At 44.8% G+C, this 22,257-nt stretch overlaps 6 protein-coding genes across 7 annotated transcripts; 4 read left to right on the top strand and 2 right to left on the bottom strand.

The window, feature by feature from the left end:
• The first annotated feature begins 407 nt into the window (after positions 1 to 407).
• Positions 408 to 5,902, top strand: orc2 (origin recognition complex, subunit 2). The gene is made up of 16 exons (XM_035635900.2): positions 408 to 516; positions 820 to 891; positions 1,022 to 1,168; positions 2,904 to 2,990; positions 3,106 to 3,195; positions 3,295 to 3,326; positions 3,446 to 3,503; positions 3,615 to 3,931; positions 4,028 to 4,137; positions 4,241 to 4,373; positions 4,513 to 4,609; positions 4,683 to 4,829; positions 4,913 to 5,084; positions 5,173 to 5,234; positions 5,330 to 5,448; positions 5,541 to 5,902. Exons 2-16 carry the CDS (start codon positions 822 to 824, stop codon positions 5,622 to 5,624), a joined length of 1,725 nt encoding a protein of 574 aa, XP_035491793.2. The 5' UTR covers positions 408 to 516; positions 820 to 821; the 3' UTR covers positions 5,625 to 5,902.
• cfap410 (cilia and flagella associated protein 410) lies at positions 5,899 to 8,059 on the bottom strand. 2 transcript variants are annotated; one of them, XM_035635911.2, is made up of 7 exons: positions 7,833 to 8,059; positions 7,681 to 7,699; positions 7,457 to 7,503; positions 7,119 to 7,348; positions 6,650 to 6,800; positions 6,419 to 6,518; positions 5,899 to 6,324 (listed from the first exon to the last, which is right to left on the bottom strand). In XM_035635911.2, exons 1-7 carry the CDS (start codon positions 7,907 to 7,909, stop codon positions 6,160 to 6,162), a joined length of 789 nt encoding a protein of 262 aa, XP_035491804.1. In that variant the 5' UTR covers positions 7,910 to 8,059; the 3' UTR covers positions 5,899 to 6,159. The 2 variants fall into 2 exon arrangements, with proteins under 2 accessions (XP_035491804.1, XP_035491805.1); XM_035635912.2 differs by having other exon boundaries at positions 7,643 to 7,699; positions 7,833 to 7,902.
• A 141-nt stretch (positions 8,060 to 8,200) lies between these two features.
• rpl37a (ribosomal protein L37a) lies at positions 8,201 to 10,576 on the top strand. The gene is made up of 4 exons (XM_035635914.2): positions 8,201 to 8,331; positions 9,092 to 9,220; positions 9,386 to 9,468; positions 10,410 to 10,576. The coding sequence occupies exons 1-4, from the start codon at positions 8,329 to 8,331 to the stop codon at positions 10,471 to 10,473; spliced, it is 279 nt and encodes a 92-aa protein (XP_035491807.1). The 5' UTR covers positions 8,201 to 8,328; the 3' UTR covers positions 10,474 to 10,576.
• Positions 10,577 to 11,420: 844 nt separating this feature from the next.
• On the top strand, positions 11,421 to 13,876 carry pecr (peroxisomal trans-2-enoyl-CoA reductase). Its single transcript, XM_035635910.2, has 8 exons — positions 11,421 to 11,577; positions 12,066 to 12,199; positions 12,297 to 12,462; positions 12,549 to 12,630; positions 12,710 to 12,806; positions 12,901 to 13,011; positions 13,473 to 13,584; positions 13,672 to 13,876. The coding sequence occupies exons 1-8, from the start codon at positions 11,466 to 11,468 to the stop codon at positions 13,752 to 13,754; spliced, it is 897 nt and encodes a 298-aa protein (XP_035491803.1). The 5' UTR covers positions 11,421 to 11,465; the 3' UTR covers positions 13,755 to 13,876.
• A 375-nt stretch (positions 13,877 to 14,251) lies between these two features.
• On the top strand, positions 14,252 to 17,552 carry ndufb3 (NADH:ubiquinone oxidoreductase subunit B3). The gene is made up of 3 exons (XM_035635913.2): positions 14,252 to 14,391; positions 16,546 to 16,674; positions 17,314 to 17,552. The coding sequence occupies exons 2-3, from the start codon at positions 16,547 to 16,549 to the stop codon at positions 17,462 to 17,464; spliced, it is 279 nt and encodes a 92-aa protein (XP_035491806.2). The 5' UTR covers positions 14,252 to 14,391; position 16,546; the 3' UTR covers positions 17,465 to 17,552.
• On the bottom strand, positions 17,084 to 22,137 carry LOC118311775 (UDP-glucuronosyltransferase 1A1). Its single transcript, XM_035635901.2, has 9 exons — positions 21,454 to 22,137; positions 19,988 to 20,051; positions 19,751 to 19,899; positions 19,064 to 19,191; positions 18,769 to 18,862; positions 18,537 to 18,662; positions 18,355 to 18,442; positions 18,048 to 18,267; positions 17,084 to 17,947 (listed from the first exon to the last, which is right to left on the bottom strand). The coding sequence occupies exons 1-9, from the start codon at positions 21,985 to 21,987 to the stop codon at positions 17,677 to 17,679; spliced, it is 1,674 nt and encodes a 557-aa protein (XP_035491794.1). The 5' UTR covers positions 21,988 to 22,137; the 3' UTR covers positions 17,084 to 17,676.
• Positions 22,138 to 22,257: the final 120 nt, after the last annotated feature.

Below are 22,257 nucleotides of genomic sequence, written 5' to 3' on the forward strand. Positions count from 1 at the left end.
TGTGCATAGTTTGACTTGAAATGTGTTGGTGGATGCGAGATTTCCACCGATTTTCTTTTTCCAAGTTTCTTGATAGTGTTCAAAAAAAATTTTGGATTATAATTCATTAGATTCATATTAATTTCAGACATAAAAAGGTCCAAAATAGAAATGCAATAAAAAGACAACAAAACAAAATATAGACATAAATATATTTCCAATGACAAGATGAGATATGCAACTATCAAATTTAACATTATTATTGATACTAAAACATTCTTCATTCATTAAAAAAAAAAAAAATCTCAGCAGTGTGAGTAGATCAGGATCAGACTCGCAGGGCCGAAGAGCATTTTGGGAAATGGAGTTTTCACCGAAGCGGGCGTTCTGATTGGCCGCCGCGTGACCTTTCGCCCGTCACGTGGTTTAAAAACTTCAGGAGGATGGCGCGGGAAGTCGTCGCACCGTCTTCCAGCGCTGCTCCGAGGTTATGAGGGATTTGTTTACGTCTCTCTCGGCGGACAAAGACGTTATCAGGCGAGTTTCCTTTAGTTCGCATGCATTTTTATCGCTGTTCTACTACTTCTTTCAGACATTCAGTACACACTGTTTCCTCTTTCTTAACGTGTCACTGGCAGCTCACAGTCTGCTGTGGTTACCGTGGATGGCGGAAGCACATTTTTAAGGAATCTCTCTCTCTCTGTGTGTGTGTGTGTGTGTGTGTGTGTGTGTGTGTGTGTGTGTGTGTGTGTGTGTGTGTGTGTGTGTGTGTGTGTGTGTGTGTGTGTGTGTGTGTGTGTGTGTGCGCGCGCGTGCGTGCGTGTGTGTGCGCGTGTGCAGGCATGAGTGTGTTGGAGGTGAAGTTCGTTGGTGATGGGGATGTCGTGGAGCACATCGTGGACAAACAGGAGGGTGAGTACAACAGAGCCACCTCAGTGTGTCAGCTTGTGAGAAGTGTAGTGAGTCTGCTACTGTGTCTCACTGTGTGTGTGTGTGTGTGTGTGTGTGTGTGTGTGTGTGTGTGTGTGTGTGTGTGTGTCAGGTGTGCAGAGTAACGGTGGGTCGGTCCAGAAGATGGTCACGTTCAAGAGGCAGGCCGGCCGGCGGGCCCGAGAGGATGCTGGGGATGAACATTGTGTCTCTGATGAGCTGAATTACATCCATGCTTTAGGAACGGACAATGCAGAAGGTGAGTGGGAACAACACATAGCCCGTGGTGAACCAGCTCAGCGAGTATACAACTGTATATTATTGAATAGGGATAGTTCTTATAGGCTGTGTTTGTTGAACCTTGACAACAGAAGGATTTCCACCAGGAGCCGCACAATGCAAGGCAATAGCCAGCTGCCAGTTTATAATCTAAAACTAACATTGTCTGGTACAGCAGCTTTGCAATAAAGCCGGCTTCATCAAGGCTGCAACGTTGATAATGATGCTTTTGTTTAAACTGTTGTAGAGCGTTGCTGCTAATTCATCTTGTGATCCGCTTCATCAATTTGACAACACATGCGCAGCATTTAGAAGAAGCGCTGCAAATAGACCGCAACGAAACAGAAGTGTTTCAAGAGGACACTTAAAAGTAGTGTTCGACCGATTTATCGGCCGGCCGATAATATCGGCCGATGTTTGCGTTTTTTACATGTATCGGCATCGGCTGATGTGCGGCTGCTACGTTCGCCAATATTTTTTTGGGAGGGCAGATCCGGTCGCCTATCGGCCCGGCCCCGCTCTCTCCAGAACCATTTACCCAGCGCCGTCGCGGTGCCTCTGCCCTAGGCTGCCGCGCTGCGCGCCCGCCGGGTACCCAACTCTCCCTTCTCCTCCGGAGAGCGGGAGGGGGATTCAATGTCTCCCACCCCGCTCTGCCGCCGCTCCTCCTCCAACTTCTCGTTGGCTCCGGCCGGCTTAGTCGTGGGTTGCGGTGGACGGAGCGCCCGGTGGGTTTGTGTCTTTCTCCTTTTTCTCCAAACCCTTTGCCTTGTGGAAATTGACTTTTTAATCTCAGGGGGGCCGCCGCCGACTGACGGGCGCAAGGCTCGTGGTTGCTGTTCTCGCATCCTCCACGTCCTCACGCTCTCTCTGCTCGTTGTCTGGCTCTTCTCCCCCCGTACCCTCCTTCTCTTCCCCGCCTTTCCCCTCTCTGCTTCGGCAGGCTGGGACCGGCGGCGCCCGCACAGTCGGGCGCGGCAGGTAGAGGGACACGAGGCTCCCAGGGAGGCGAGCCACGGCCTTGGCCATAACCCCACTTTGACTAAGACCTCAGATCAGACGAGTCAACCCGCTGAATTTAATTCTATTTAACTATTAAATTGAGGGAGCAAAAGTAGTATCGGCTCCAAATATCGGCTCAAGAAAATCGGCAGTCCATATCGGTCATCGGTTAAGGCTGATGGAAAAAAAATCGGTATCGGCATCGGCCCTAAAAAATCGGTATCGGTCGATCCCTACTTAAAAGTGATGCACACATCTGGACACGCTTGTTGTTGCCGCGGATTTTGACTCACAGCGCTATTAAGGTTGTTTTTCCGTCAGTGGTGTTGGAAAATTAGATAAAAACAAAGTGTTTTTGATTTATTTTAACATTGTGATCGCATGATTCAGACGTGTGCATCCTTTTTAAGTGTTCATGGAAACACTTCCGTTTCCTTGCGATCTATTTGCAACGCTTTTTCTTAATGTCTTGTGTTGTCAATTGATGAAGCTGTTTTCTTAATTTGCTTGTGTTATGTCTATTTGCATGTGTTTTCTTAAGTTGCATTGCTGTGAGCTCTCAGGGCCACCATACTTTTTAGGTCAGAGAGTTTATGTACAGTATATTAACACATCATATGGTCAGTTGTTCCACATCTTCTACATTAGCAGTGATGATGCAGAAACAGCCGCCATAAGTTGTGTTGTGTATTTTTTTCCCTTGGTTTTTACAGACGATGACGAGGGAATGTCAAGAGTGGCCGGATCCTCCATTTTCACCTTTCAGAAAATGAAACGGGCCCACAGCATGGCCCAGACTGGTGAGAGTGACAGTCACGCACTCACTGCATCGTGTAGCATCACCTACATTTTTTAAAGATGGTTATTACCTTTTTTAGGGTATTATTCCATACATTTTTGTGTTTTTCTACATAGCAAATGAGTTGGCACGGACTCCCGGGAAAAGCGTGACCTTCAGCAAGACCCCGGATGTTGAACCCTCCACTCCGACCCGAACGGGCCGCAGTGAGTCCAGCAGCTTCTACCTTTTCACTCTTTGTGTACATTCTATTCTTTTTGTCCCTTTACATAAAATCATATCTATTATTTTTGTCTCTCCCTCAGACAACAAAGGGGAAAGCCGGACACCGCAGAGGGTGAGACCAGAAAGCATTTTTCTGTTTGTTGTCGCTTTACTCTCCGCCTTTGGTTAGTTAGCTCTGCTGCTTTGTTGAAAATGTTTTCTCAGCGTAACCTTTGCACTTGTGTGTGACAGAGCAAGAAGGTCCAGTTTGTCTCCACAACACCGCACAGGCTCAGGAAAAGAATGACAAGTGAGTTTAACATGTTAAAATGGAAGCTGCTTCTTTTACTGTTACAGTAACTAAGTTATGCTCACTCACTGAGACTTCAGCTGTTAATCAAAAGCTGTTTGATATTTTTAGCTCCGAGCCTTCGGTCTGACAGCGACAGCGAGATGTCGCCCTCGGACTCTGGGGAGGACGAAGGGGAGGATGAAGATGGGATGGAGGAAGAGCAGAAGGTAAAGAAAGAGGATAAGGAGAACTTGAAGACTCCGAAGGCACCTGGTAAAGGTTCATCTGCAGCTCTCTACAAGACTCCCGCCAAGAAGAGCAAGAACACGGCCGAACCCCTCAACCAGCCCAGTATGGTGGAGGAGTATTTTGAGGCCCATGGCAGTTCAAAAGTCTTGACCTCAGACCGCACTCTCGAACGTTTACACACCCCTAAAATCGACAGGGTCAGTGCAAAACACTTGCTGTCGCCTAAATGTATTAAAGTAGCTACTTTCACAATTTTTTTTGAGGTGGCATTAATCCTTATTTTGTGTTTGCAGGAGACTTTGGTGCAGCTTCTAGCGGGAAAGCCGTCCTGCTACGCAGAGGAGATCCAGCAGCTCCACAGGAAACACGCAAAGCACTTTAGCAAATGGATGTTACAGTTACAGTGAGAGTGGTTTGCACTTTCTTTATTGAATGCTTTTGTCATAGCTTTCTTGGCTTAAAATTGGTAACAAGACAGAAGGGGTCTGTGTGTGTGTTGCATGTAGGTTGGGCTTCAGTGTGCTGGTCTACGGTTTGGGCAGCAAAAAAGCTCTGCTGGAGGACTTCCGCGTGTCTCACCTGGCACAAGAAATCCACCTTGTGGTTAATGGATTCTTCCCTTCCATTACTCTTAAATCGGTCAGTATCCTAATAAAACCCAGAATCACAAATTAAACCTGGACTTGAATAAAACAATAGTGGAACTAAAGTCAAAATGACTCTTGTCTACACTGAAACAATATTGATCATGTTGGGTATTTTTTTGCTTTCATTGCAGATCTTAAACGCTCTGACGTGTGAGATTCTAGAGCACCAGGGAAGTTTCCGAACACCCTCGGACCAGATCCAGTTCATCGCTCAGACCCTTAAAGACAGTGAGTGCGTCTCGGTCGTATAGCTTGTGTCGGGAATTACGTGTGCGTTTTACAATGAAGCATGTCCTCGCAGGCCCGGATCTTCACGTATACCTGTTAATTCATAATATCGACGGGCCGATGCTGCGAGGAGAGAAGACCCAGAGTGCACTGGGGCAGCTGGCGTCCCTCCACAACCTGCACTTGGTGGCTTCTTTGGACCACATCAATGCTCCACTGGGTGGGTGTTGAAGCCTTGCACGGCAGAGTTAACGATGTACGAGACATACGACCTGCAGCTGAATCTCTCCCGTGTGTTCCCAGTGTGGGACCAGTTTAAACAGAGTCAGTTCAACTGGCTGTGGTGGGAGTGTGTGACGTTCCAGCACTACGCAGAGGAGACGTCGTACGAAAACTCTCTCCTGGTGCAGCAGACCGGCGCGCTCGCGCTGTCCTCCCTCACGCACGTGCTCCGCAGCTTGACACCCAATGCGAGGTAACACATGCCCGTTGATATGTTCGAGCTGTTAAAATGGCCAATGCGTCGCTTGAGTTCGTCATGGCTGTGTCTTGTCTTTTTGCAGAGGAATTTTCAAGCTGCTGGTGAAATTTCAGCTGGAAAACAAAGACAATCCTTCCTATACAGGTGGGCAGAAATTCTAAATTTCTAAATACTGAACAGATTTTCCCCTAAAATATGACTATTGATATATACAAATGTTTTTCTGCCACTCTGTGCAGGATTGTCCTTCCAAGATTTCTACCAGCGTTGTCGAGAGGCATTCTTGGTCAACTCCGACCTCACTCTGAGGACACAGCTGACTGAGTTCAGAGACCACAAACTGATTCGCACACGCAAGGTGGAGCTCTGTTTTAATTTCCAAATCAATGTCATAACCCTCTGCAGACTCTCGTGTTTCTCACGCTTACATTTATTTCCATGATTTCCCAGGGTGCAGATGGCGTCGAGTGCCTGACCGTCGCTGTGGACCCAGGCACGTTGATAGACTTCCTGGAGAATGAGGAGGGCGACTGAAAGGAGGAGGCTTTAGACTCCTTTAAAAGTTTTCCTGCTCAGTTCATGAACTTGCTTTTCCAGCAGATAATTTTTGGCTGAATCAGTCACTGATATAAAGGTCAAGTTACATCTGATATACGAAACATGGGCCCATCGTACAGACCCTGCACAGTTTAAATCAAATCACTGAGTTGTCCAAAATGCCCCTTTGTAGCACTGTGATATTCACACTGTGTATGAATGTATACATGTTTTCTGCCAACATTTTTGTAATTAAATTCAACACTGAAAGTCAATGTATTGCAATTTATTCTGTCTAATTACAGAAATAGATTTACCTTTCGCAAAACATACATTCTTTTGTTCTTACAAGGCAGGTAGGTAGGCATGCTGCTCTAAAAAAAAAAAAAAGACAGCCAAGGAAAGGACTCAGTTCTCTTCAACATGTGAAAACTGGATTATGAATGAAATTAAATTAAGACATGCTAGTTGGACTCAGGAGGTAACAGGAGTGTGCATGTGTGTGGGGGGGTGTTAGGGCGATGTTTTTGTTTCAGTGTTGGATGTCAGCAGTCTTCTGTGTCTGTAGTGAATCTTTCAGTGTGTCTGGGTCCAGTGTGTACGTCTGGAGTCGGTTCTGTGTAGCTGTGTGCACAATGCGAAGATCCTCTTCATCCAAATCGTTCAGCAGCAGCAGAACTGCATCCAGAGTGTGCGTCTGAAAATCCAAAGTAAAAGCAATCAGTTAATGGCTCACACGAAAACGGTGCATTCAAACACCTTTTTAGTTTTGTTCAGAGACGAAAGGCTACCTTTCTCATAGACAATTTGGTTTCTCTGCTTGACGGAGAGGAAAGGGAGGGGAACTTGTCTCTGGACAGGAGCTTCATCCCCAACTCTTCCCTGATTTTACTGTAACCAAGAGAAAGTAATATGTTATCTTGATATGTCAACATTTATTTTTGCAGTATTTTATTTTTATTTATTTTTCAGTGAAGGCAGGTTGAATTTCTTGAGTGTTTGTGTATATTCATGAGCTTTACTTGGTCTCCTCCATGTTGTAGTTGAGTGGGTCATTCTCCGTCTCTGCCTCTGGAAGTCCGTTTGTGGAAAGCTGGTTTCGGACACTGTGAGGAGGGGTGGTGACCACATCACCCTCCATCATAGCGAGTGCAATCTCCTCCTCTGTCACTACTGCACATACAAAACATCATACACATCACAAGTTTGAGCTGTTCATAAGATCCAGAACAGCTACTTTGGGCAAGGTTGTTTGGTGAAGTGCTCTTTCGGCAGTCGAGCATAAACCTCTACTTTTAAGCCAATATTGTAGTTTGAATATTAACAATTTCATAATAACTACAGTTTCTATCTGAATCTACAATCAGAAGCTGCTTCACCAACACACAGGTGTGCTTTACTACAATGATTTGCATTCCCATCACAGTTTTGTGTTTCGTACAGCACACTAATTTGAATGAATGAATGTCTCTGTTACCATTGCACACTCACCCTGGTTGTCCAGCCTCTGGAGACGAGGCAGGCAGCGCAGCACCGTCAGGCGATACCGGCTGGACTCGGTTCCACAGCACGGGTTCTCAGCCAACCAGAGCACTCTGAGACGGGTCAACAGGCGCAGGTGAGAAAGCTCAGAGAGAGAAGGAATCATGTTCCTCCTGAGGTAGAGCTCACACAGAGACGGACAGCCGGCCAGAGGAGCGAGAGACGAGATGCTGTTCACACTGTGCAGAGAGAGAGAGAGAAGGATCACAGCAAGGATTCATTGTTCATCCAAAATGACTCTGCTGCAAGTGTTGCAGTGTTAACAGTGACGTGTGTGTGAGACCAACCTCAGTGTCAGCACTTTAATGTTGGGCATCTGAGAGAGGATGGACATCTGGGGAGACAGAGTGTAGGGGAATACTGATATTACAACGAAAATACAACTTCAATGAAAACAATACAAAGAAATGTGACCAGGTCAATTTGGGATATGAGACTGGATTTAGTGTCCAGTCTCAAATCTGGACAAATACTTCATTCATCATCGATCAGCTGTTTGAGGAGGACTCACGTCCGTTAGTTTGCATCCCCTGCAAAAAAGAAAAGAAAAACATGATACCAAAACTACGAGGTACACAAATAAAAGCTGCAGCCGTCGACCATCAGCATGCAAACTGAAACCCGACTGTACTAGCGGTCTGCTGCTAAACTGTAAACACTTACCAGCAGTTCAGTTTCTTCACGCTTTCCAAGTCGGAGGCCTTCGCCTTGGCGAGTACCAGTTTCCGTGTTAGCTTCATAGCACATCGCCGAACTCGTGCGACAAGAAAGAATATATCTAATGCATTACATCTTCATAAGCCACAAAGGCCGCATTATGACAAGCGGACAAACATTTCAACTCGACAGTAGGGATGTTGTCGTCCGCCACACGAATGCGCATGCGCGTATCGACCGAAGCGTCCTTAGTTACAAGTTCATTCATTTCCTTTTTATTTCCCCGTCATTTCTGGAGACTTATTATTCAATATTGTTAATCAAGTGTGACGGAAACGCCAAATCACGATATTCTACCATTTATTTAAAGTAATATTTTATGTATAATATCTCATTTATCTGCTTCGAAAACACAAAGTCCCAGAATGCAGCGGAATGGAGTGGGTAAATCGCGCCTGCGCAGTAAGCAATCCCTCTTTGGACCTACGTCTCCACTGAAACGATGGTGAGCGAAATATGTCCCCGTCCTAATCCACGTCAATCTAACGTTTTCTGTGCCGTAACGGACATAATCAAATATTCGGAGGCTTCCCCGCGTCCCCTTTGTCAGACCCGAGTCGTTTTGGTGTTGGCTTAGTATTTGTATCCCGAGATAAAATGATGTTTTCATGTCCCATTGAGACAGAAATGGCTGCCACCATTGCTATACTCGGGTCCAAGTACCGGGCGGGCTAGTCGTAGTAGCTCGCTGTCGACAGTTACCAGCTTATCCCGTAGTCGTGTAGAGATCCAGCAATTTTGAAAGCGAAACGAATCGCAACTCTTGTCTCGAAGGAGTTCGTCGTCTCGACACTTCAGGTTTAAGTTTGTTGACCTGGCTGGGTTAGCTAGGCGGCTAGCTTGCTAAAAGGAAGGTTGCTAGCTTAGCTGCTATCACCGCTGGTGACAAGCTTGTGTTCTCCCTGGCCCGACTGATTTTGCTGCCAACATATTCGGCTGGATAACTTATATCTTTGTAATATCACTGGTTATGTGTAAAAGTTATTCAAACCATGTGGACATTCTCAAATGACACCACCATGAGCACAGCTTACTCCCTCCCTCCGTACCCCTGCAGCAAAACAGTACTGTAAAGCTAAATTGCAGGTGTGTCAGTAGTAAGACCTAAACCTAGTGTGTTATTATTTTATATTGCCTGGTCACTCGCATTCATGCTGCATACGGTGTCCATGTATCTGATTTGGGTTTTTTTGTGTTGTCCACAGGCCAAGCGTACCAAGAAGGTGGGGATCGTTGGTAAATATGGCACGCGTTATGGCGCGTCGCTGAGGAAGATGGTCAAGAAAATTGAAATCTCCCAGCACGCCAAATACACCTGCTCTTTCTGTGGCAAGGTAAGGACTTGGAAAATAATTCTGCAACAAATTCATGATGGTGATGCAGAAAGCAGCGCTGTGATCACCTCCGTCAGATGGCGCACAGTTTAATGTTTGGATGTTGCATGTGTGTAACAAGACACTGTTTTGTGTCGTATTAATGTGTTAAATGTATATTTACAGACCAAGATGAAGAGGAGGGCCGTTGGTATCTGGCACTGTGGGTCCTGCAAGAAGACAGTGGCTGGAGGCGCCTGGACGTACAAGTAGGTTTTTGTTGTTGTTTGTGTGTAGTGTAACACAATGCAACTTCATATGTCAACATGCAACTTAAGTGTTGCTGTGAATATGATTGGTTAAAGGCAAATTTGGTTAGAGGGCAGCGCCTTTTGACTGTTAAATCAAAGGACTGCTATCAAAAATACTTGTTTTACCCATCAGCATGATACAGTTCAATATTCTTGTTGAGGCTTGTCAAAGGTCCTTTGCATAGCCGGGCTGTAAACAGAACCTTGGTTTCAACAAAATTAGTTTTTGTAAATATGAAGCACGATCCAGCAACTACACGGCTAATTTCCTTTTTCAGATTATTTAGAGACCAGACTTTTCCAAGGACAACAGTCACATTTTTCATTTCAGAAATTAGAATAAATAAATGATAACATCCCAGGGAGCATTGTGTTCATCCAGCTTTATGTAAAAGGCGTGCATATCGAAGTGTCAGTGGAGAGAACTATAATTTATCCAGTGTAAAACCTAATTGGAAAAAATGTATCTATGTCTTGCCAAACCTAATAATGAAAAACTACTATTAACTACTAAAACACAAGTTTTAGTGTACTGTTGATTTCTCAAGGTTTGAGAGTGAGGGGAATCAAGTTGAAACCTTTGTTAAATATATTTTTTGCATGACCTTTTAGTTTTAGCAAAAAGGAATAGAAAGCAGAATAATGCCATGTTAGACAATTGTGATTCAAAGGACATTTTAAACATCTGCACACCAAACTTGCTTTATTTCATTTTTGGGAAGCCAATTATTAAAAATCACCTGCATGAGTAAAATGTATTTGCATGCCTGCAAATCAGGCCATGATTGTTTGCAACGTTCGAGGTGAAGAAAGATGTACTTGTGGTGGATGGCTTTTTGGTGTCTACATTGACTCATTCATTAAAATGCAAATTGTTTGTTTTGTTTGTTTTTTTTCAGCACAACTTCCGCTGTCACAGTCAAGTCCGCCATCAGGAGACTGAAGGAGTTGAAGGACCAGTAAACCAGTGCGATGATCACTGGTGGATTTGGGACTTTATTTTCTTTAATTTAACCGACCTGGACATGACGTCAACATCTAAAAATAAAGCGGTCTGGAGCGGAAATCCTTTGTTTGTGTCTTTGTACATCTGGTTAATAATGTAGCAGTTAGAGTAAGGATGCGGTCAAATTGTCAAATTTGCGTTAGGAAGGTTCCTAAATCCTGAAATGACCCGTGAGTATTTCAAGAGCTGTTCGGATTCTCTAAATGTTTAGGAAAGGTGCTGCGATGCTTCCTTTCCCATATCCTTTAGCATAGGGTACACTTGACTTTCCTATTTTTATTTGTAATGATTTCATTGGTGCATGAATCAACCCACAGAACTCACAGGACGAAGTAGCCTATAAGATGTGCATTTGGTAGTCCACATACGGATATTTGTCGTTTCAGTACGGCAGACGCATGTCTATAACATCTGGATTATTATAACGTGTTATAGTGTAAGTGGAATCTGATTTTCCTAAGGCCTATGAATCCTCCTCTACACCTTTCGTGGCGTTTTCCATTGAGGTCAAGGAACAGTAGATAGTAAGGACAATCTGAATCAACCCTCTGACTTGCCTCTACAGGAGGAACCCTAACAATGCTTGAGTGAGACATTTTTCACTTGAGCTCAGGCTGCCTTAAAAATCATGGCTAAATGAAGAGGAAATTCTGGGGCTTTGTACAAAAAACATCCCCAAACTAGAATTGAAAAGAAGCATGTGTCAATGTCTAAAGAAGACAGTGTCCATTTATTAAAGGGCATTAAAAACACTAACACATTTAGTTTAATGCATAAATGTAGAATTTCTCTGAAATTAAAAATTCAATAATGAACGTAAGATGAGAGGAGAACACAACGAACTATTTAGGAAAATGGCACCAATTATCAACCGGCGCTAAACGACCGACAGAGGGCGCAGTGTCGTACTTTGCCCCCTTCCCCTCAGCAGCAGTGGCAAGAAACAAGTATGGCGGCCGCCAGTGTTTTCAGACCGGGCTTGTTCAACCACAAAGTTGCGATAGTAACGGGAGGAGGCACCGGCATCGGTAAAGCGATCTCTGCCGAGCTGCTGGAGCTGGGTGAGTGACGCGTTTTGAGAAGCTCAACTGTCTTAGTGGTGTTGTTGTTCACTGATATTACGAAGCCATCAGCTGTTACCTGACGACAAGTCAGGTGAACTTCGACACAGATGGAAGACTTTGCTCTATTTAAAGCGGAGGCACACGGTAACTGTTGTCAGACTCAAGCGTGTTATAAAGCATGATGGAAATATTCACATTCCCTGGAAGTAGAGCAGAAAAACCCCAACCTGGTCGCGGGATCTGGTGCAACACCTTGACGTTAACTACACATTAATTCCACCATTGAAGTTGCTGATTAACTACAGACACATAACGTTAGCGTGCTGGCCTGAGAAGATGAAAAGAAATCAACTTGAACTTCAACGTCTGCTGTCATCCACATGGAAAATCCCTCAGGAAACAATCATTTCTTGGTCAGCAGCTGTTGCTCTGACACGATTGTGTTACAAGGTGATCTGATTGTTGCTCTCTTTTCCCGTCTTCAGGCTGCAGTGTGGTGATCTCCAGCAGAAAGGCAGAGAGGCTGGAGGCAGCAGCTCAGGAGATGAGACAAAAAATCCCTCCCTCCAGCCCTGCGTGTGTCACTCCGCTACCGTGCAACATCCGCAACGAGGACGAGGTGGGCTTCCGAAGGCTCCCCTTCACTCTGATGTCGCCGGTGCACGATCGTCTGATTGTGTGGAGTGATCTTTTGTTTTAACTCCCCCGTGCTGCAGGTGAAGGCTCTCGTGTCCTCGGTGATGAAGCAGTTCGGCAGGGTGGACTTCCTGGTGAACAACGGTGGAGGTCAGTTCAGCAGCCCAGCGGAGCACATGTCCTCCAAAGGCTGGAAGGCCGTGGTGGACACCAACCTGACCGGAACCTTTCACTGCTGCAAAGAGGGTGAGCTGCAGGCGACCGACGGCGGGCGAGCACGTTGGAAAGTTTTTCTCAGTTGTGACCACGTGTTTGCTGTCCTCTGCTCACAGTCCACGCTGCATGGATGAAACAGCATGGAGGCGTGATCGTCAACATCATCGCTGACATGTGGAAGGGTTTCCCAGGCATGGCGTAAGATTCACACGCAAACGTACAAACCCACGCGCTATTTTCCCTTCTGCTGAAACCACAGTCCCCTCTCCCCTGACAGCCACACAGGAGCAGCGAGAGCAGCAGTGGATAACCTAACCAAGAGCCTGGCCATCGAATGGGCACACTCAGGAGTCCGAGTCAACGCTGTGGCTCCTGTGCGTACGGGTCGTGGGTTAGTGTAGCATCAGTTTTTGGAACGTTCATTCTATTGTGTTGCAATTTCTAGTCTGTGCATTTGTCTGGTTGCAGGGCACAATATTTTCCAAAACAGCAATGAAGAACTACAAGGAGCTTGGACCAGACCTGTTCAAGATGTCTGTTCCATTTAGCCCCGCAAAGAGACTGGGAGTACCAGAGGAGGTGTGTTAATGCTTAGTGACTCTAAACACCCCCCCCCCCCCCCCACACACACACACACACACAAAGTTAATACAACAACCGCTCTGTTATATTAAAAATGAGCGAACATAGAACAAAAATCTATGAGCAATTTGCCTTGATATTAACTACAACCTTCATCTTTCGCTAATCTTTCCGCACTGTAGCTGCCTTGTGCAAATATAGTGTAAAGTGAAGATTTTAAAGAATATCGTCATGAACAGAATGGGGGGTTTGCAGAATAATCTGGTATCAGACTCCATATCTTCGGCTGTCAAGTGTGAATTAAGATCTCTCTGACAGTGGTCACAAAAACTAAACTCTATGAGATTCGCAAAGATTCAGTTTATGGTAGAGCTGATGTAATTTGATTTGCATTTGATTGAGTTTGTGACCACTGATGGTAAATGGCCATGTCATATTTTTGTTTTGCTGTTTTTCAGATCTCGTCAGCAGTGTGTTTCCTGCTCTCTCCGGCCGCCTCCTACATCTCTGGGGCCACACTGAGGGTGGACGCAGGGCAGAGTCTGTACGGCTCCATGTGGGAAATACCCGGTATGTACATTTGTAAATACATGCATCCATCCGAACTATGGCCTTTGCTGTATGTGCAGTTTTAATTCATTGTGTGTTTGTGTCCAGACCACAGTGCATGGCCTGAGGCTCCAGAGGGGGAGAACTTGGATGCACTGAAGGACCTGCTCAACCCACAGAGCAAACTATAATGGGACATAGTCTGAGCCCAATGCATAAACGCACAACTACCCAATAGGCAGCATGGATGTTGAGTGTGTCCGAGTACAGACCCCACAAGTCAAACTTTGGAAAATAAAATAAATAAAATATTTTTGTCAGTGGATGCAAACATTTATTTTCTAAAATTCTGCTCTAAGGTTTTTAGGAACAAGTTTTTACATCAAGAATGATCTGAGTTATCTCTAGGATCCTGCATGTTAATAAATCCTTATGTATCAATAGTGCAGTAGCAATACGGTGTATTACTTTGTTATGTTAAAAGAGCTTATGCCTTAAAATTTGCATAAATGCGCAAAAAATATCTTGCATTAGTAAATAAACGTGCATTGGCAGAAAAATAGATGCTTTCAGATGCTGTACTGGTATTATTTTGAAAACCAAAATTTAGTCAATGATTATATATTGTTTCGCGTATATAATAAGAATATAATAAGATGAGGAAATGTAAAATCCATAGACAAGGCTCTGCTGCGGTCAAATCGCCTTCTCCGCAGAGGAGACGCCTTACTATTTTGGCCCTGGTGCTGTGCCGTAAATTTGCCGTAAATCGTTTCCATCCGTCGCAACGTTTAGTCCCAAAGGCAGAGGTCACAACAAACCATTCAGGTACGGTGTGTTTTCTTCTCAAATCTGATCTCTTAAAATAATCTTTTCTTGCTCTGTCACTGTCTGACAACAGTGTATTCACACATATGAATTAGAGAGTAAATAATGTGTCGTAGAACAAACGCTGTAGTTGTGTTCATGGAGGGGAGACGTAGCGAGAATGTAGCAGGCTGGTTAGCATAATGCTAGTTGGCTAACGACGGCTGCCTCCGACACAGCGAGGTGTGTTTGCACTTTGATTCAGACAATCAACATTTGGTATCATGATATAAGAAAGGTCGGCAAGTTAACTAAGAAATCAATGACAGTGATTGGTTTCAGATAGGCAGTCATTGATTACTTATGCCGTGTGTCAGATCTCCAATGACTTACATACACTGTATGTTTGAAGTGCTTTAAAATTTTACACAAACACACGGTAAAAAGAGCGAGACCACTTTACAATATATTCAATTAATCATATTTATTTTATTATGCAACAAACCTCATACTTAAGTCAGACGAGAGACTTATACAGTGGCAGCCTAAGATATGAAGAAGATTTTTTTTTCTCATATGATGATATCATGTGATAAGTGACATCATTGAAGTGTTGTAATGTATAGATCAAAAATACAGGAAGTATTTCTGCATCATATAGGACAATAGACAAGACCTAGACCTGATCTATACCTAATATAGTAGTAATGTATTCACTTTTGCAACAAATAACATGCATCGCCCCTCCAATGCTTTTCATTTTAATATCTTGTCTTTTGCACAGATGATGACATTTATGTGCCAGAAGTCCACTGTAGTTTTGATAAAAGATTCAAATGAACGGGCTACACAGCACTTTGTTCATTAAAACTTTTTTTTAGATATGTCCCCAAACCTTAGCTATCACAAAAAAAGTATTTCCTCTGTTCCTCTTTATTTCTGGAGGTGTAAATAAAGATGTAAAACAGAGATGAAGCAGTAACATGCTGGCTGTAATCTTTGTAATGTTTCAAGCAAGGAAATGCAACTTTGTGGTTGAAACATTTTTCATTGTACGTATTAAAAAAAATGTTTTTAGGCTGAATTGGAAAACATTTGTGAAATGTGGAATTTTGGACCATGTTTCCTACATAATTACTTCACTTACTTAGTGATGACAGTTTTATGTTGGTAAGCAGTGCCCTGTTTTCAACATACGTCGTGCTGCGTGTTCTTCTCAAACAATTCAGATTTCGTTTAATCAGTCCACAAAACATTTTTCCCAGTAGTCGAGTGTCAAGGTCCTCACGAACATGCTGTTATCTATGGAGAGTAGCGGCTCTCTCAGGTGTCCTACAATGGGTTCTGTGTATCTGTTAATTGATTTGCAGATGATAGACTTTTAATCAGCGCCAGTGGTTCCTTCTCATTCTGTAGATGCCTGCTACCATGTGAGTCCTCTTCTAGGGAAAGAAGCCACAGAACTATCTGAGAGAATCTAAACTTTCTCAGATAACCTTTTAACCTTTTCCAGCTTTATGCAACTCTAGATCATAAGTCTCCTGATATCTCTCTATTTTTATGAGGCAATGTTCTCATCATATAATAATTGTTTTTTTTTAAGTCAAAATAGCTTTAACGCACACCCTCAATCTGGATGCATTGACAGGACTTCCTGTTTGCTAACTCCTGACTTGTTCATCGTCAGTAGCTGAGGGGTTCACGTACTTCTTCAAACCTACACTGGGAATGTTTGGATAAAACACAATATATTTGTTGTTCTTAATAAAATTGATGGCTTGTACATAACTGTAACTTAGATAAAGATCTGACCAAAGATAAAATTCAAACGTAAAGTTTTTCCGAAAGATTCATTTACTTTTTCCTGCCACTGTATTTCTGTGTCTCTTACTTTTACTATGCTTGAACTTATTGCACACACAAAGGAATTACATTAAAGGCTCAAAATGAGCTTTCGACTTCTAAGCTAAGGACTCCCAAATCCTTCCCAAAATTAAAACCACCCGTTACCATTGCTGAGACCTTTCTCTGATAAAAAATGTTCATGCATATCATTTGATAACTTTAGGAACAATGCTGCTAACAAAAAAACAATATGCCAAAGTGAACCAGTCACATAACCCCCTTGGCAGAGGTGAAAAAAAATAAAATGGTTGCGTGTTTATCTGTTTTCAGAATGGGAGGCGACCACGGCCACAGCAAGTTGTCCATGCCAGACTGGCGGCAGTGGAAGGCGGAGGGAACGCCACTGGAGTTCACGCAGAAGAGGCTGGCAGCCAGGGGCCTCAAGGACCCGTGGGCGCGGTCAGTATTTTCACCTACATGCGGTAGAGCTAAATGGCAACCCACTGTGACGTCACCCGTTGGTTCGTGAACTGTTGTTTTGAGTTCAGCATTTTGGCCGGCGCCATCTTGTTTTTTATTTAAACCAGAAGTAGCTTTATTTGGAGGGGCTTGGGGCAGGTCTGACTGAGAGCTCGTCCACTGCACGTCCACCAGCAACCTGCGCCTATTGGACGGTACTAGCTGTCAATCACACGGTATCATCGCCCCCAATGCAAACCATGATTAATTGTCTATTTGACTCTAAATGAGACCGCAGTTTACTAAGTGAACATCATGCTGTATTGAACAAGACTCGACACTAGAGATTGAGACCATAAACTCCTCAGGGAAATGTTTAGTGACGTAATAAATCAAGTGAGAAGCAGAGTCATTTTCTCATAGACTTTTATAGAAACTTATTTTTGCAACCAAGTGGAGTCGCCCTCTGCTGATGATTCGAGAGAATACAGGTATTGGGCACTTCAGCATCAGCTTCACTTTCTGAATCCAGTGACGTCCATTTTTGTATACAGTCTATAGGTGCAGCTCTGACGTCGTAATATATCCAGTATGATTTCTGACACTACTCCACCCCCCACCCCCCCTCTCTCTCTCCAGTAACGAGGCGTGGAGGTACTCCGGTGGCTTCTCTCGTGCTGTGACCTTTTCAGAAGTCCTGCTGAGAGGATTCAAGTGGGGCTTTGCTGCCTTTACTGTTGCCCTGGCTGTAGAGTACGCCCTGTTCCCCCCAAAGAAGGGCGAACACTAATGCTCATTGTTTGATGCTCAAATCCAGACCATAATGGAGTATAATAATATGTATTTTTTCTTTATTAAATGTCTTTTTGGTCACCAAATAGTGTCGCCCTTTCTTCTGACACCCTCTCACACCTTTAAAGCTCCAAACACAATGATGTTCTTGTTAATGTCCCTTAACAAACAGTGTTGCTGAGATGACGGCGACCCAAGTGTAGCGCTGCGTTAGTCCAGTTTACTCTTCTTGCTCAGTTTCCGGCAGCAAAGTTTCATGCATTTGGCCGTCAGCATTGCGAAAACCAGAACTACAGTAGCTAGCAGCGCAATCACGTCCAGGCTGTGGTACTGGATCCAGTTGAGGTCGTGGACAGCAGACTTGAGATGTTTGGCCCCTTTGTGACGCATCACATATTCCGTCCAGTACACGGCGAGGTCAAGCGGCTCGGTTGGCCGGTCTTTATGGAGAGCTGACAGCTTCTGCATGATTTCTTTATACCTGGCCGGGGAACCAGAAGAGTTTTTAGAACACAACACTGAAATAAAACTACGAAAAGCAGATCCCAAAACTGACAGCCACATTGCCTGACCCCCCTCACCTGATGTCATTTATGACCTCATTCAGTCCCTGAAGGAGGCTTTCTGTGCTGATAGAGAGGATATCCAGCACGACTCCTGCGCCCCTGGACGCCAGCCTCTTGGCGTTGTCCGGCTGGTCCCCGCCTAATGGCAGCATCACCATGGGAACGCCGTGGCACAGTCCCTCGAAGAGACCGTGTGAGCCGGCGTGAGTGATGAAAGCCCGGGCTCCAGGATGTGCTGTTGTGCGAACAAGCGCGATGTTAGTTTGACAGGCGGGCACCGGAAGATGGCTGCCATTATATCATATGTGACACATTCACAAACCTAGTAGGTCATTCTGAGGCACCCATTTCATCGTCTTCACGTTTCCTGGGACATTGTCTGGTACCTGACCAGTATATCTCCATATCACCTAACAAAAGAAATCATTTATCAATGTTTGAATGGTGTTATGTGATATAAAATACATTTTCATAGGTAAGATCATAAGCTGTATATTCCTTTACCTGCTGTGGAATCTGCCTGAAAGCCTCCAGGAAGATGGAGGCGGTCTCCTCGGGCAGATCTGACACCATGGTGCCCAGAGTAAACACCACAAACCCGTGCTCTCCTGACACCCAGGACTCCAAATCCTGTGGGGGGGGGGAACAGAAACCCAGTGTAAGGAATTGAACGCATCACTCATTCCATATCAATTTGATCTATTTGTCCAAACCAGAAACTCTGTGGGAACCTCACCTCAGGCAGAGGATTTCTCACATTGCAGTTGATGCCGCCAACCAGTACCATATTTGGCATGAGAGGGCGTGGGAACTCCAGAGTGAAGTCGAGCCTGTTTGAACACAGCATCCCAATATTTATCTTAATAAGAGACTGAGATGTTACATTCAATGAGATTCGGCGGCAAGAACGTTCACAAGGAACATGTATATATCAGCCTTTTAGTTTAGTACTGTACTATATGTAAGTGTCAAAGTTGTTGTGTGTGCTACTCTCACATATACAATCAATATATATCCTTGGTACATGTCACCTCAGCAGCCAGATATCGGAGTCTGACAGCACTTCCGCCACGCCCACCTCCTCTCCCAGGAACTGATGGGCTATTTGGTCAAAATGCCAGTACAGCAGTCGGCAGAGCAGCGGCTCCAGCGCAGCGACCTGCGGGTCATAAACAAAATTGCACAATGTAAGATGTTGATGCTTGGCAGTGGAGTTTAACTAGAATTATTTTGAGTTAAATTTTAACAGTTCTGAAACTGCAGTCATAACTTTGAGACACTAGGCAGTAATCTGGTCCAAGGTTAACTGGGCCACCGTGAACTATTGACATGACTGTGAATGTGAATGTGCAGTAAAGTAGGGAGACAGACGACGAGAGCTTCTTTGGCCGAACTGAATGAACCCTGGTCAGCTTCTTTAGAATTGTGTGACAAACATAAAAATGAATTAGAAATTTGAAATATGAAATGTAGGTATTAGTCCTATCAAAACAGAATGTGGTTTTCCTTATAATGTGGACATTAGTGGTCATGGGTTTTCAAAGAATAAGAATATAGCCCCTGCCAATGTGTATATTAAGAAAGAGGAATAGGGCCGCACATTATTGTGAGTTTTGATCTCAAAATTCTGAATTTATTTTCAGAATTTTGACTTTAAAGTCAGAACTCGGAAAAAAAAATGTAATCAATCCTCTTCCATAGTGTATATACATGCTCACCAGAGTGTTGACAACTCTCTGCCCGAAGTTCATTTTATCGGTGTATCCGCTGAAAAAGCGGGGCACGTATGAGGGCGGGGAGGGGCATCCTGCCGACTTGATGTCCAAGGAACATGGGATTCCCCTCAGCACGTTCACGGTGGGGAGACCTGAAAACATGATCACGCGATGAGAGGCGGGAACGGAAACGTGCAGACGCACGGGCACACGGCCGACGACGGGCTCTGCGGAACTCACCCAGTTTCCGAGCGATCAGCGCGCCCGTGGGCACCATGGGGTCCGTCAGCACGGCGTCGAAGCCCTGCGGAGGAGAGGGGGGCGGGGCGTGTGTCGGCAGGACGGTGGGGGGCGACGTGTCACGTGACGAGACGGCGCCAACCAGTTCTTTTTTTGCACCAACACTCCATACATCTCTCTCACGCTCATTTTGATATCCCAAGTCGAAAGGGGAGTAACTTAAGAACATTGAGTTTACTGCTTGAGCACATTTTTTCTCCATTTCATGTTGCTGTGTACGCGACATGCGGGAGACCACTGTACTACTACTGTACCCCGCATCCAGCAGATACGATACACGTCTAAATAAACTTCGAATAAGATACAGTGCGCAGTGGTTTGGATTTGTAAGAGCTTCTTAAAGGGCCCATATTATGCCCCCTTTTACACAAGTGGCATTGGTTTTCAGGTGTGTGCACCACATGTCTTTGCCATTCCGTGTCAAAACACCTCAAGGGTCAAGCCACACGGCCCCCTCCTCTCTCTGTGTGAACAGCCCTGTGAGTCCAGCGCTTTCCTGCTCACTCCTCGCCCCCCTCCCTTCGTGTTCCGCAAAGCTCCTCCCCGGGTCTGCTGGGCAACTATGGGGTTGCGCTGCCATGACAACAGTCGCACGTGACAAGGCACAAACCCGACCTAGAGACCCGGGAGGCACAAAGCGAACCCGTTCTCCATAATTAGCTTCTTCGTTGGAAGAAACCGGGGCAAAGAGTCGAGCTACGCCTGGCTCGTTTACAGACCGTCTGCACGGCCAACCCAAACCACGAATCGACGACTCGTTGTTTTCTTTTCAGTCTCCGCGGGCTGGCAGACACCCCAGATGACCGAATATAGGTGGAGGCAGGCTGAAAAGGTGCCTGGAGCGTAATATGGGCTCTTTAAGAAAAGGACATATGAGTTGTTGGCAATTCAATCAAAGACATTTTTCCTTTAAGCTTCTCATATTCTTTTTTGTTTGCTTGAATAACTTGGGAGGAACAAATTAAGCTCAGTGGGTAAAATTAGTCTATATTGCATTAAAATAGCAAAGGTTATAGAAAGGTCAAAAGGGATGGATATTTGTGGACACCACTGGACTAATTTACTGCAAATTAAGCAGTTCAAACTTACACTTTGATGCATCAGTATTAACAGTCTTATAACGTAATATATAATAATACTCACTGGAGCTCTTGTCCTGTGGAACAAAAATACTACAAGATATTGCTGTACCATACGTATTTAAGATTTTGAATGCAAGCCTTCCACTTGTATTTGAGCAATTTCACATTTATTAAAGTAAAGAATGTGATTATTTATTCCACCACTGTCCCAAACAGATATGACAACCATACATTATTGTGTCATCTGATGCAGCTTTCGGGCCAAAAGGTTGTTTTGGCCTGTTGATCCAGATGCCGTGTTTCAGCCTCTGTATTTGGACTCACCTGCTGTGCCAGATGAGAAATGAGACTGGCATTGAACAGTAGACTCTCTGCGGTGGTGTGGATGAAGCCTGTAATTCTCTGGATTTGTGTGATTTTCTTCCAGATCTTCTCCGTGAAATGCTGTGTCGATTTTTGCAGCACTTCCTTGTTTGCGGACAGCACATTATTGACGTAAGACTGGTTGTAGGGAACAGGATAGGTCACGGTGTCGTAGTGTTTCCCCGGACCCATCCGGATGTTGACCTCTGGTATTACGGCGGTGACCCGGTGTCCGCGGCGACCCAGTTCTTGGGCAATGGCCTTGATGGTCACCCAGTGACTGCCGTCCATGGGCACCACCAGCAGGTTACCTGAGAAGGCTGAAGAGGAGGCTTCACTTGGAAGAATAGTGTGACTGGCTTTGGCCTCGTCTGTCTGCACATCATTGTCCGGCTCAGACCTCCCTGTCGCAGACCCACTCTTCTTATCCATGGCACCATTCGCCTGCATGTTCGTGTGAAGCAGCAGGAACGCGAGCACTGCCGCTTTCCACATTGTCCTTGCTGCCTCTGTCTACACACCTCGCTGTATCCGACACAGTGGACACGGTAGTAAGGGGAGAAAAAAATAGACCAACAAGAAGAATTCTGTGAATTTGGATGCTCCTGCAAACTGATCCCTCCTACTCAAGCACCTGTGTGTGCCTCGGGCTCTGGGTGGTTCAAATTCTTTATAAACAGGCAAAGTTGTGTCTACGTTCAAAGTCCTCTCCGGTGCGTTATATCAGCAAGGAATTCATTGACACAGGCCTGGGGGTGGGTTTAG

Source organism: Scophthalmus maximus, chromosome 5 (assembly GCF_022379125.1).
Source record: "Scophthalmus maximus strain ysfricsl-2021 chromosome 5, ASM2237912v1, whole genome shotgun sequence".
NCBI lineage: Eukaryota > Metazoa > Chordata > Actinopteri > Pleuronectiformes > Scophthalmidae > Scophthalmus > Scophthalmus maximus.

What these genes read in the sequence shown, in the direction of transcription:
- orc2 (XM_035635900.2), top strand. Translation starts at nt 822, where the DNA reads ATGAGTGTGTTGGAGGTGAAGTTCGTTGGTGATGGGGATGTCGTGGAG. An exon ending in AGGAACGGACAATGCAGAAG is followed by an intron (nt 1,169 to 2,903) that starts GTGAGTGGGAAC and finishes TGGTTTTTACAG; the next exon opens with ACGATGACGAGGGAATGTCA. An exon ending in CCACATCAATGCTCCACTGG is followed by an intron (nt 4,830 to 4,912) that starts GTGGGTGTTGAA and finishes GTGTGTTCCCAG; the next exon opens with TGTGGGACCAGTTTAAACAG.
- cfap410 (XM_035635911.2), bottom strand. Translation starts at nt 7,909, where the DNA reads ATGAAGCTAACACGGAAACTGGTACTCGCCAAGGCGAAGGCCTCCGAC. An exon ending in ATTAAAGTGCTGACACTGAG is followed by an intron (nt 7,349 to 7,456) that starts GTTGGTCTCACA and finishes CTCTCTGCACAG; the next exon opens with TGTGAACAGCATCTCGTCTC. An exon ending in CCAAATTGTCTATGAGAAAG is followed by an intron (nt 6,325 to 6,418) that starts GTAGCCTTTCGT and finishes TTGGATTTTCAG; the next exon opens with ACGCACACTCTGGATGCAGT.
- rpl37a (XM_035635914.2), top strand. An exon ending in CCTGCTCTTTCTGTGGCAAG is followed by an intron (nt 9,221 to 9,385) that starts GTAAGGACTTGG and finishes GTATATTTACAG; the next exon opens with ACCAAGATGAAGAGGAGGGC. An exon ending in GGAGGCGCCTGGACGTACAA is followed by an intron (nt 9,469 to 10,409) that starts GTAGGTTTTTGT and finishes GTTTTTTTTCAG; the next exon opens with CACAACTTCCGCTGTCACAG.
- pecr (XM_035635910.2), top strand. Translation starts at nt 11,466, where the DNA reads ATGGCGGCCGCCAGTGTTTTCAGACCGGGCTTGTTCAACCACAAAGTT. An exon ending in CTTTCACTGCTGCAAAGAGG is followed by an intron (nt 12,463 to 12,548) that starts GTGAGCTGCAGG and finishes CTCTGCTCACAG; the next exon opens with TCCACGCTGCATGGATGAAA. An exon ending in CTCCATGTGGGAAATACCCG is followed by an intron (nt 13,585 to 13,671) that starts GTATGTACATTT and finishes GTTTGTGTCCAG; the next exon opens with ACCACAGTGCATGGCCTGAG.
- ndufb3 (XM_035635913.2), top strand. Translation starts at nt 16,547, where the DNA reads ATGGGAGGCGACCACGGCCACAGCAAGTTGTCCATGCCAGACTGGCGG. An exon ending in CTCAAGGACCCGTGGGCGCG is followed by an intron (nt 16,675 to 17,313) that starts GTCAGTATTTTC and finishes CTCTCTCTCCAG; the next exon opens with TAACGAGGCGTGGAGGTACT.
- LOC118311775 (XM_035635901.2), bottom strand. Translation starts at nt 21,987, where the DNA reads ATGTGGAAAGCGGCAGTGCTCGCGTTCCTGCTGCTTCACACGAACATG. An exon ending in GCTGATCGCTCGGAAACTGG is followed by an intron (nt 19,900 to 19,987) that starts GTGAGTTCCGCA and finishes TCATGTTTTCAG; the next exon opens with GTCTCCCCACCGTGAACGTG. An exon ending in GAGGTCATAAATGACATCAG is followed by an intron (nt 17,948 to 18,047) that starts GTGAGGGGGGTC and finishes TTCCCCGGCCAG; the next exon opens with GTATAAAGAAATCATGCAGA.